This window comes from Malus domestica, chromosome 11, assembly GCF_042453785.1.
Source record: "Malus domestica chromosome 11, GDT2T_hap1".
NCBI lineage: Eukaryota > Viridiplantae > Streptophyta > Magnoliopsida > Rosales > Rosaceae > Malus > Malus domestica.
This window is the reverse complement of record NC_091671.1, coordinates 27,426,828-27,439,643: the sequence shown is the minus strand read 5'-3', so window position 1 is coordinate 27,439,643 and position 12,816 is coordinate 27,426,828. Positions and strand designations below refer to the sequence as shown.

General features: G+C 35.1%; 1 protein-coding gene across 2 annotated transcripts; it reads left to right on the top strand.

The window, feature by feature from the left end:
- The first annotated feature begins 1,019 nt into the window (after positions 1 to 1,019).
- Positions 1,020 to 8,306, top strand: LOC114819604 (DEK domain-containing chromatin-associated protein 4-like). 2 transcript variants are annotated; one of them, XM_029088836.2, is made up of 12 exons: positions 1,020 to 1,217; positions 2,054 to 2,893; positions 2,990 to 3,023; positions 4,305 to 4,384; positions 4,545 to 4,604; positions 4,738 to 4,848; positions 5,296 to 5,376; positions 5,467 to 5,550; positions 6,150 to 6,615; positions 7,156 to 7,268; positions 7,517 to 7,547; positions 7,841 to 8,306. In XM_029088836.2, the coding sequence occupies exons 2-12, from the start codon at positions 2,108 to 2,110 to the stop codon at positions 8,005 to 8,007; spliced, it is 2,013 nt and encodes a 670-aa protein (XP_028944669.1). In that variant the 5' UTR covers positions 1,020 to 1,217; positions 2,054 to 2,107; the 3' UTR covers positions 8,008 to 8,306. The 2 variants fall into 2 exon arrangements, with proteins under 2 accessions (XP_028944669.1, XP_028944670.1); XM_029088837.2 differs by having other exon boundaries at positions 1,049 to 1,217; positions 2,057 to 2,893.
- The last annotated feature ends 4,510 nt before the right edge of the window (positions 8,307 to 12,816 follow it).

Below are 12,816 nucleotides of genomic sequence, written 5' to 3'. Positions count from 1 at the left end.
CCATTTTGTCACGGGTGGGTTTGGCGGTTTACTAAAAAAATGAGTATTTATCAATAATAGCAAAACATTCACTTTTGATTTCGAAAAATATCATTTTTTAATAAAACTTTCAATCATTATATAAAATTTCACTTAAATAGACACAAATACCCTTAATTTGTGTGAATAATTAGTTGTTGATTAAAAGATTCTTGTGCTATAATCAAGTGTTGCTCTCACCTATATTTTTCTAATTTTTTTTATATTTTCTTTGTCAAACAAAGACCACAGGTTTCTCAGTTTTAATTTTTTAGTAAAAAAAATGGGAACTAACATCCTACTAATAAGATACGTAAGTGATGGTTTAGATTGGTTTTCTGTTAATTTGCTCAAACAGTAGCAATCACCGATGTTCCAATTAAACCTATGACCATGTATAATATTGCCAAGATAATACATAAGTCAAAAAGTGATTATGTTGTTACTTTGAATAAATAAGAAATTGTTTAGTGATATTATGAAATGTTGACAATTTTTATCACCCTAATTTTTTCCCATTGCATCGTGTCTTCGTCTTTTGTACCTAGGCAGATCACCACAATTACAGAGACAAATACTTACAGACTGATAGCAAAAAATCACAAATCAGAGAAACCAAATTTAAGTATTATCTTTTTTTTTCCCAAAAAATCAACAAAATCAAAGAACCAAAGAAAGATACGGATTGAAACATGAAAGAAATTAAAAAAGAAAAAGAAACCTTTGATGAGAAAAAATTAAGTGATGGTTTAAATATATTTATAAGTTTTTTAAAAGCTGACATTTTTAAAATTAAAAGATAATATTTGATAAATACTTCTCAAAAAAGCACACCCTTGGTATCGAGGCTTCAAATTTTAATAAATTTCTTCCTTGAAAAAAAAAGAAAAAAAAAAGAACGAATATCAATCAACGGCTGTCGATTCGCTGGGTGCCACCCCAAACCAGATCTGGGCCGTGGACACACTTTCGCATTGGAGCTCAAACTGACGTGGTATTTAACTGCATTTTGAATCCGGCTTTGAAGTCCGGAGTAGTACGAGTACATCCACAGCATAAATAAAATTAAAAAAAAAAACAAAAACAAAAATAGAAGTTCGAAGCATAATAATAATTGTGTGTAAGAGAGAGAAGCACTGAGAGTGTGACTCGAAGACTTTTCCGAGCTCCAAATCAACCAACACAAAACTCAAATCTCTGTAAGTTTCATACCTAAATCAATTTTTATTCAATTTTAATTACCAATTATTCTTTTTTTTTTCTGTAAATTTTGTTATTTTTGGCTATCGAGTTGGGGATAATTCAGGTGCAGAGCTTAGGGTTTCCAACTGGTTGTTACAGTCTTCAAACGTTTTGAATTTTGCTTGATTTTTACTGATTACTGTGCACAATTGGATTTTTTTTCTTGCTACTGTTTGGTTGCCGAGAAAGTTGAAAATTTGTAGTTTGAATTTCGCTTGTCTTTTGGTCCCAAACTGAATTAACAGATTTTCTTTGATTTTTTGTTCTATTGACGTTGTCTGGTGAAAAACTGAGGTTCTTGCTTTTGTTAAAGCAGTGTAGAAGCTGAAGATTCAAAATTTGTGTGTTGGGCTCTGCATGTTACTTACTTGGTCCAGATTTAGTTTGGGATTTCCAATTTTCTGGGGACTCTAATTTTTCTAGTAGTCATGCATTTTTCTAATTTTTCTAGTTGTCATGCATTTTTCTAATTTTTCTAGTAGTCATGCATTTTTCTAATTTTTCTAGTTGTCATGCATTTTTCTAATTTTTCTAGTTGTCATGCATTTTTCTAATTTTTCTAGTTGTCATGCATTTTTCTCCTAGATTCTGTTATTGCTCTTTGGATTATTTTTTGTTTGAGAAAATCAGCGGCAGCTGCGGAGTTTTCAAGCTTGATGATTTATATTTGATTATTTCCAAACTTATGGCGTTTTATTTGTTTGAAATTATGGTGGTAATCCCTAAGTTTCTATGAGAGTTTTTTTTGCATGCTACATTATGCACCCCTAAGTGAATACTACATTTGTTTCAGAAGTTTTTCCAATCAACTTTGCCACGGCCATAATCTGTTTTAGATTAATTGATCATGGGTGAAGAAGACACGGTGGCCAATGACACTGAAATGGTGGCAAATGGGACTAGCCAGTTAGGGAAAACCAGCAAAGATGTGACTTTGAAAAAAGGGGACGAAAAGGTTGAGGTAAAAGAAATGGATGTATATAAGAAAGGTGATAAGAAAGATGAAGCAGAGAAAAGGAATGAAGGCCAAGAGACCCATAGAAGCAAAGATGAAAAAGTGAAAGACGAAGCAGAGGAACCCAAGGTTGAGGAAATAAAAGAGGAAATTGGTCCAAATGAAGTTAAGAAAGATGATGAGAATGCTCTGGTTGAGAATGGAAGCAAAGGTCAAAAGGTGAAAGAAACAGAGGAACCCATAGTTGAGGAAAAGGAAGAAGAAACTGCTCCAAATGAAAAAGTGGAGACCGAAGAAAAGAAGCAAATTGAAGTGGAAGAAGAGAAGGTGGATGGGCTTCAGGTGAAGGAAGAGAAGGAAAAAGTGAAGGTAGAAGAGAAGGTAGAAGACAAGGAAGAAGATAAGGAAGAAGAGATGGAAGAAGAGAAGGAAGAAGATAAGGAAGAAGAGAAGGAAGAAGATAAGGAAGAAGAAGCTAAGATGGAGAAGGGGTCAAGGAAGCGTGGAAAAGGAAAGAGTGCGGAGAAAACCAAAGAGAAGAAAAGGAAAGTTGCAGAAAAGAAGGAGCCAGAGCAAAGGACTCCTGCTATTGATCGCCCTGTTCGTGAGCGGAAATCAGTTGAAAGGCTGGTGGCAACTATTGAAAAGGATAATGCCAGGGAATTCCATATAGAGAAGGTCTTCTTTTTATTTGTTTTCTGTTCTATAGATATCAGTTCAGGTTATGTATTACTGAGGATTATTTTGTTTATTGTTTTACCTTAAACATTGTAGGGACGTGGTACGCCATTGAAAGACATACCTAATGGTACGGTTCCTGCCCTATTCTTTTCTTTTTTATCCTACTATTAATGAACCTCATTTTGGTTTTCTCTGTGAAAGTTAATCTTCTACATTTTAATTTCTTTTAAATGGACATTATATCAGTCCAGTAATCCACTTACACATTCTTTTCCTGTTTTAAACTCCAATCAGTAGTAATTACATTGAAATATTTTTAGCTTCATAGGGTTGTGAAGGGGTCAAAGCTTTCATTGCTCACTTTTGTTTGGTAAGATATTTTCACATTCTCTATGATGCGTGAAGGATCTGGTGGTAATGAATCTGGAAGGATATAATCATGGTGCTATTCCTACCTGGAATCTTATTTGGTCAAGCCAGTGAATGTGAGCTACTGTTAGAGGGTCTTTACTGCAACAGGGAAGAGTCTTCTAAATCTATACCTCATGTGTTGGGGTAATATGTAGTCCTATAGTAACTAATGTTGGTTCAGAGTTAGTATGGTGTCTAGGATTCATAAATTTAGTAATTAATATTGGTTCACTGTATCCATGGGTTCAACATGGATTACATGTAGTATCTAAACCTAGTACAACTCTATAAAAGGCTTGTGAGCCCTTTTTCTTTCAATGAAATTAATGAATTTAGAGACCTTTCCAGTGAGTGTGCAGCATATATTTCTCTTTAGGACTATGTGATGAAACCTACCTGTGATTCCTAAGGCGACTCCGAGAACCCTATTTGTGTGACTGGAGTTTTTGTTTTGACTTTCATTTTTATGAGTCCAGCTTTTCCTTATCTACCAACAATTTACATAACCAAAATGCCCAAAACTGTATTTCCACATTTTGCTCCTTGTCCTGTATCAGGTTGTCCATATCATGTCAAAATATGAATAGTTAGACTAATTGTACAGTACAGAGGTTTTGACTACAATTCACCTGCAGTTAATACTTTCATTTATAAATGGTGCATTTTGGTTATGTAAATGGTTATATAAATGGTCACACTAATAGGGTTCTAGGAGTCGCGGTAGGAATCACAGGTAAGTACATCCTGTTTGACCAGTTGCTTACAAGAAATTCATATTGAACTCTTCCAAGTGATGCATTGTATGTTATCAAATTTATTATTAACAAAGAATTTAGGTCTTGTCTTCCTTATTCTTTTAATTATATACATCAATGTGTATACTAAATTACTGCCCCTTTGATTCATAACAATCTGATATTGCAATTGGTGAGTTTTAACCCCTTTAGGATCAATATTAATCATGGCAATGCAAATTATTGATGTTTGTCTTGTTCAGTGGCTTTCAAGTTGTCAAGAAGGAAAATCGATGATAACTTAAAACTACTTCATACTATTCTTTTTGGAAGGAGAGGAAAGGTAATTCTTTTACTGCTAACTTGGTGACAAGAATGTACTTACTGCAAAATTAAATTACATGAATAAAATCTCTCTAGAGATTTCAAAGCTAGTATTCTTCATATGTAGTCATTGAGTATTGAAGTGTTGTGTTTATGTGGCTTTCCTTTAATATTTGCAGGCACTTGAGGTCAAGAGTAATATATCCAGGTTCTCTGGTTTTGTGTGGCGTGGAAATGAGGTAAAAGATGCATTATCTTTGATGCATGCATTTGACATGTTTTAGTGCTTTGAGGTTGGTTATCACTAAAGTTTTAACAGCGTTCATTTACTTGTGATACGATAGTGAGGTTCAAATTTTGTCATTGTTGCAGGACAAGCAAAATACTAAAGTAAAAGAAAAACTTGACAAGTGTAATAAAGAGAAGTTATTGGACTTCTGTGATCTGCTCAATGTATCAGTTTCCAAAGCTACTACTAGGAAGGTTTGCTAACTTTTACTGCTGCAACTACTTTTTTGGTTTGGAAATTTGTCCCAAAATCTTTCTATTCATTGTGGCGAATCTATCACGTGTTCACTAACTGACTAAAGTAGCGACTATCTCATCAGTTGGGATGTTTTTTAACGGTTGATTAACTAACATTATACACATTGTTCAGTCCAGACTTAAATTGTATGCCCTCACATTCCACATGAATTGATAATCTAACAGTGAATGGACCTCAGATGCAACAGTGTATCTGATTTTGTTTTCTCTAGTAAAAAAGGGTTGATGCGTCCTGGGATTATCTGAAACACTGGTTTTGTTTCTCATTTGAGAGCAGGCGAGGCATATCAGAAATGAATTTTCAGCCTAATTTAAAAATCAAATTTTGTTATTGTCAAATTTGGGAGGATAGTTGCTTAAATGAGCTGTAAAATGAAAATGCAGGAGGATATAGTTGCAAAGCTTATTGAGTTTTTGGTGGCTCCTCATGCTACAAGTGATGTCCTCCTTGCAGAAAAAGAGACGGTTTGTTTACTTGCAAATTTTTCACTCTTGGAGAAATTTGTTTTCTTGCACAGTATGTTAACAACATTCTATTTCCTGTTTGAATGTCAGCCAACTAAGGGCAAAAAGCGCAAGAGGGCAACTAAAGGAAGTCCTTCAACCTCTGGGGGCACAAGTTCAAAGCGCTCAGCAAAGGTGCTATTTCTCATCCTCTAATATCATAAATAAAGTTGTGACATGAGCATTAGTATAATAGCCTAATTGGCGTATAATTTTTTTGTGTTGTCTTGCTGTAACTGTAAATAGTTCTACTTCAGCAGAAGTAGGTGTTCTTGTATTCGTTTGTAGTGTATGTATCTTTTGCACTTGGACAACCACACTTGGACAACCATTTGTCTTGCCATTTTGGTATAACTTGTGTCTTCTAATGAATATTATCTGTCCCTTTGTCAAACTTGCTAGAGTGTCTGATGGATGTACCATGGCTTCAGTTTGTATAGAATGTAGCTTCATAATTCTTTCCAGTTTATGTAGCATTGGTGGATCTTAAGATAGGAGCATCTATAAACACTGTTGCTGAGGTTTTTACTGATTGTGAATTTTACTGCAATTTCATGAGATTTAAAAAGTTCCATGAGAATTTATCTAGAGAAGAAACATGCATGCAACCTGCATTGGATTTTTGCACTTCAGTCTGTTTAGAGGGCTTCGTACCATTTATTGATGGCTTTGTACCATTTATTGTTCTTTATCTTATTTATTTGTAAAAGAACATTTGTTCTGTAATTTTCCAGAATCGTAGAAAGAATGATGATGATTCAAAATTGGGGGACAAGAGTACACCAGATACAGAAGATGAGTCAGAGGAAGATGTACAAGAAGAAGAAGAAAATGATGAAGACGAAAATGAAAATGGCATTCCAGAGAAGTCAGAGGATGTTATGCCTGAGCATTCGGAAAGTGAGGAGAAACATGATTCTTCCGATGATACTGACAAAGAAGTGGAAAAGAAAAAGCCACGGTCAAAATCATCATCATCCAGAAAGAAGGAATCTTCTGGAAAAGCTGGAACAAAAAAATCCGCAGTTTCTGCTAAATCTACTCCACCACCTAGTAAAAGACAAAAGAAGTCATCATTAAAACGCACTCCGGTTGATGATGACAGTGATATGAGTCCAAAGGTATCCTCAAGGAAGAAGAAAAATGTGAAAGTGTCCAAAGCATCAACTCCAACAAAATCTGCCTCAAAGGAAAAAACTGGTATAAATTGAAATCTCTCATTTCATTTGATATTCTCATTGTTTTTGTTATCATCATCACCATCATCACCATCTTGGTTATAATACATTTTTCTTTAACTTTTGATTTTGAAGTGCTAGTACATCTTTCTTTCTAAATTCTTTGCTGCATTTGTTCCTCTCAGAAAGTTCATTCCTTTATTGTTGCATATATTCTTAAAAGCAATTTTCTTATGGAATTTTGGTTTCAGATTTGTTGTTTTTACTTCTTCAAAGATTATAACTTTAGTTTTTTTTTTCCTCCCTTGGTTTTGTTTCTTTAGCTAATAGATTTCTGTGCTTTCTATTGTACATTTTTGTTGTCTTCTCGTCTTATTTAAATATTGAGGGACAGTGATTTAACTGTTTTTTCTTTTTTTTATTTGCACGATTTGATAATGTTGTTTACTACATATTGTTCATAAACAATTGATTGTATTGGTTTTTAATTTTTGGCAAGAATTGGAGCTTGTCTATCGTTTCATCCTTGTTGATAATACTATATACTATTGCTTATTTGAAGGGAAAAAAGTTGCTAAAGTTAAGGACAAGACCAAGGAGGAAAAATTGAGGCCAACTGATGACAATTTGAGAGATGCAATATGTCAAATTCTCAAAGAAGTTGACTTCAATACGGTAAGCTTAGAGTACCAGTTGTCTGCCCAGTAAACATGGTTGTAGTGGCATATTCTTGAATGAACTGGTAAACATGGCTGTAAAGGGTGTTTGCGTATATTTACCGAGAACATTATACCGCTCAGCAATCAAAAGGAGAAGTATCCGAGACCATCATATTTCTTTGTTTATACTTTATATTACCTCAGTGTGTGGCAAGTGATGGTTGTTCTCATTCACTTACAAATGGTGTTCTCTATATTTTGCAGGCTACTTTCACTGACATTTTGAAGCAACTTGGTATGCACTCTCGTTTCTATTGTTTTATTGAAAATTTAAATGGCTTTTTTTTTAATATTAGTTAATCCAATTGTATTAATTTGGTCTCAGCTTCTAAATGGGTTCTTCGAAGAAATTTGGCTATATTTTTGTCAAGCTAGATGCATCTAGTAATTTGGCTAGAAAAATTGTGAACATTCATCTGCAGCAGGATTGAAGAAATGATTAGCTATCATTTTGAAACTTAGTGCTTGATCAGATCAATACTCATGTGAACTCTTGTTGCCTTCCTACCTGTCGTTGTTCTTTTTCAGCGGGGCAATTCGATGCAGATCTCAGCCTGAGAAAGTCAGCCATAAAGGTCATGATCCAGGAAGAGCTTACTAAATTGGCTGATGAGGCAGATGAAGAAGACGAAGAAGAAGGGGATGCAGAGAAAGACGAAACCCAGAGTGCTAAGGAAGAGAAGGTCGAAGCCTGACCAATTAGAGGGAACATGACTGCATGGACATAGTAATAGCTATTTATGTCTCTTTGTTTTTTGCTTTTTTTTAACTTAATGCTGCATGTACCATTTAGTCTGTCACGGTAAGCTGGATGTAATTTATCGTTAGCGCTCTCTGCTTGCTGGCAAGTAAACTAGTAAATTTGAATTTTAAACCAGTTGATGTGAAACTACACTCAAGTTGTGCTGCAGGACTGCAGCTTGTTATGTACACCTTAACGCAATTATAATATGAATTTTACTCTCTAATATAACCAACCTCTTTTGGATGACAATTAAGTTTCCCCAATTTTCAGATGTTGTTGCCTGATGTTTTGGTCTGTGTTGAACTGATTACATCTTTGCAGGGGGTGAGAGCGCAACTGATTAAAGTCATTCAGTGCTGAATTCGCAGGTATGTCCGGTCATTTTTTGTTGAGGTCATGACTGTTTATCTATTTTGGGATCAACTGGCTCACCGTTCTTCCGACTTCTATGATTTCTTCTACTTTAAGTGCTGATTAATTGAGATTTTGATTCTGCCTCTATTTACCGTTGTGACGCGGCGCCTTTCCTTGTAGGACTAAACAGTTTAAATAAGGGTTGTATAATTCTATTGTCCTCCATAAGTTAATTATGTATCAATTTGGTCATTCCGTCACGGTTGTTTTTCTTACAAAAGATGTAAACATGTTCACTCGTGTTGTTTGCTTCCCAAGCCTCGTACCTCTCGTTTTCTTCTCAAGTCAATCCAAATTGAAGTAGAAACAAGAATCCGATGTTTCACCCTGCGAAGTTCTATTTGTAAATGCATTTAGACTAGTGATCCGATGTTTCAATCTCACTTGTGAAGTGGAGCACTTGCCAAACATCCCATCAGCAAAATATACAGATAGAATGGCTCTAGACCGAGTTAATTATATTTTATGTGCAACTGGAGGTCTTGGTTCGAAACCCGTTGCTGGTGTGGAAGTCAGATTTGTGGCCAAGAGGAGACTGAAATGCCTCTAGTCTTTTTAACCTAGTTAAGACTACAACATAATCAAATTTGTTATCACTATTTCTCTCGTCTTTTTAACTGTGGGGGTCGATTTTCTCTCCTCCCTAATCTAGAAAAGATGAGACAAGCATCAAAGGCTGTGGGTGCAAAACTTAAGGGTCAATGCATCCTAAAAACTAGCCATTTCTCGTGCTTTTAAAAATAAGGGAGTGAGGATAAAATAATGCAACATAATACCCACTCTATGGGACATGGAGAACTAGAAGGAAAGTGGAACTTGGAGGCCAAGACTTGAAAGCCTGTAAAAGGCTAATAATCCCACTAGCATAAAAGGAAAAAAAAAAAAGGAGGTATGAGATCGTTCTATATTTGGTAAGCATCACGAACAAAGACTGACTTGAGCGTCAGAGTGTTTTATTGTAGATCCCCCTCCACCCTCATTGATGGTGAGCGAATATTGTGTTGTGGGCTTCTCAACATGGTTAGGGATGGCAATTCAAACCGTTAAACCCATTAATTGTGGATAACCGCCCGAATGGAGCAGATGTCGGTATGAAAATTTGTGTATATTATGGATATTAGGAAAAACTATGAACTTTAATCAGATATAGTTTTGGATATGGTTATAAGAGTCCGCAATCCGTATCCGTCTTTGAATCCGAACCGAATAATATATGTAATATATATATATATATATATATATATATATATTATATTTGAGTGAAGCCATACCATTATTACCATATTCATTATTCACCACATAATATATTTAGTATATAATATAATAGTATTCATTGAACCGTATACTATATTCCTTATGCACCAAACATAACGCTTATGGGAGATATCAAAAGCTCACATTGTCAATGTTTTATTCAATATTCTTATTTTTATACTCTACAAAATTCATTCATTGTTATGTTTTTTATTATTAGACATGGCTATTTAATGACGAAATTAATATCTACTAAACTATTATGCACCAATTGAATAATTTTAATTTTTTTGTTTTTGACAGAGATGGACACAACCGTTAACCGATGAAAAATTTGTTATCCGGTAGGTATGGTTGTAGATAATCTCCAATGATATATATAGCATTTCTGTCCCCAAACCAAACTGTTACCATCCCTAATGGTTACAAGATTATTCGGTAAAGAATTGGAGTTCGGAAACTACTGATTATGTTGAGAGATTTTGCCTTTTTCTTAGACGCATCAATTACATGTAACAGATAATAATCTTTGCATCCGATTCCAAAATCCACAACAACTGCAACCACACCACATTCTATGGAATTTGGATAATCTACAGAAATTCGTGTAAACTATGGGGAGGGGGTCGACTTCGAACACGAGGCTTTGGATCAAATGATCTCGATTCTTGGCGAACTGAACTACAAGCCCATTTGTCAATGCTTACCTAACCTCCAATAGTACACGTTTAGTAGGCCACCAATTCGATAGGGGGACCATGCACCCAGCTAACTAGAGGGAGATCACTTGGGTTTCTTCTTGGCAGCATCTCCTTCGTCTGATACTTGAAACCCAATTGGAAATTTCTCACGGATGAAAAAGCTTGCATTGAGGAGTACACTACATTAAAACTCCAACATGGCACGTTACCAACACCTAATGGGGGTCTCAGGCCTGCTACATAATCCCTTGCTGACTGCTGACACACAAAAAAAAAAAATCATTCAAATTTCTAACTCCTTTCAGCAACAGAATTATAGAATTTACATTGTCGTGCCACACTTGAGGCACTAGTTCTAGCTAGCCCAAGAACTTTGACAGCCAACAAGGTCGGCTACAAATTTAAACTTCACAATTTGAAGTAACTAACCAACGAACAACATCATATAGAATACTAATTATCTGATCATGTAACCTGATATTCATATTCCAAGAACCAACCAAAACATGCAAATTTAACATCTTAATGTCACCTGATCTTACCCATATGAACCAGTAATCCACTCGCATATTCATTTCCTGGTTGAAACTCCAATCAGAAGTAACTACATTGAAATATTTTTAGCTTCATAGGGTTGTGAACGAGTCAAGGCTTTCGGTGGTCGCTTTTTGTTTGGGAAGTTATTTTCACATTCTGTATATGTTGTGTGAGGGATCGTCTGGTGGTAATGAATCTAGAAGGATATAAGTGGTTGCCCTTTAAAATTGTACCTAAGGCGTCACAGGGAGGGCTCATGTGTTGGAACATCATGATGTTGTTCTTACCTGGGAATTTGTTTGGTCAAAGTCAGTGAATGCGAGTTACTGTTATAGGGTCTTTACTGCAACAGGGAAGAGTCTTTTACATCTATACCTCATGTGTTGGGTAATATGCAGTCGTTTAGTAACTAATGTTGGTTCACAGTTAGTGTGGGTGGTTCTAGGATTCATACTTTTTAGCAATTAATATTGGTTTACTGCATCCATGGGTTCAACATGGATTACATGTAGTATCCAACCTAGTAGAACTCCATAAAAGGCTTGTGAGCCCTTTTTCTTTCATTGAAATTAATGAATTTATAAACCTTTCCAGTGAGTGAGCAGCATATTTTTCTCTTTAGGATTCTGTGATGTAACCTACCTGTGATTCCTAAGTCGACTCCTAGAACCCTGTTGGTGTGTATCATGGCGGGAGTTTTTGTCTTGACTTTCATTTTTATGAGTGTCTTTTCCTTTTCTACCAACAATTTACATCAACCAAAAAGCCCAAGAGTAACCTCCACATTTTGCTCCTTGTCCTGTATCAGGTTGTTCATATCATGTCAAAAAAAAAAAAAAAAAAAAAAACGAATAGTTAGACTAAGTGTAGAGTGCGGAGATTTTGACCATCATTCACCTTTGGGTCTTCTTTGCCTCAACCTGCATGCACTGCCTCTTGTTATGCAGATGTAGACATATAGTAGCGATGACTTGACAGCGCCGACTCCACAGCGATGACTTGTTAGCAGTTAAAAAATTGATTGTGTGATCGATAGGTTCAATTGGGTTAGAAACTCCCAGGCATTATATGTAATTGGCACGTTAATGTTTGTTTTGGTTCATATGGGTAAGATCAGATGACATTAAGATGTTAAATTTGCATGTTTTGGTTGGTTTTGGTTGAACACTCTTGCATGGTCTGAACACTCTTGCATGATTCCACAATTTCACGCAGACCAACGCTGATTAAGTGTCAAATTCGAATGGTTGATTTTGGTTTTTTTGTTAGATTGTTTGATTAGGTTTTATTTTTGAGAAAATTATGGATTAGTTTTTGTTCCCACAGGTTTCGGTCAAATTTGATTAGGTTTTATTTTTGAGAAAATTATGGATTAGTTTTTGTTCTCACAGGTTTCGGTCAAATTTGATTAGGTTTTATTTTTGAGAAAAAGGAATACGCTGACCAAGGTCTAAAATATCGATATTATCCCGATATTTTCATCGAAATTTCCATGTTTTTGGACTACCGATATTTCCGATATCATCGATATTTTAGACATTGATAGGAACTCTATGTGGTACTAAGTCACTCATGTATCTTACCATGCAATATATAAAGTGTAAAATATTGTACTAATTCATTATATATAAATGATTATGGTGCGTTTAAACTTCTTTCATTAATTACTGCATATTTTCTACATTCATAATGTTTGCCAGCTCGCTATATAATAAACTTAAATCAGTTAAATCCATCATGCAATGCATTTCCTTCCAATTTTTGTGATAAACTAATAGATAATTGATTAAATAAAGATCCTGCACAGTTTCAATAAAAATTTCCAAGTTTTTCTTACAATTTCTGTGGTTTTT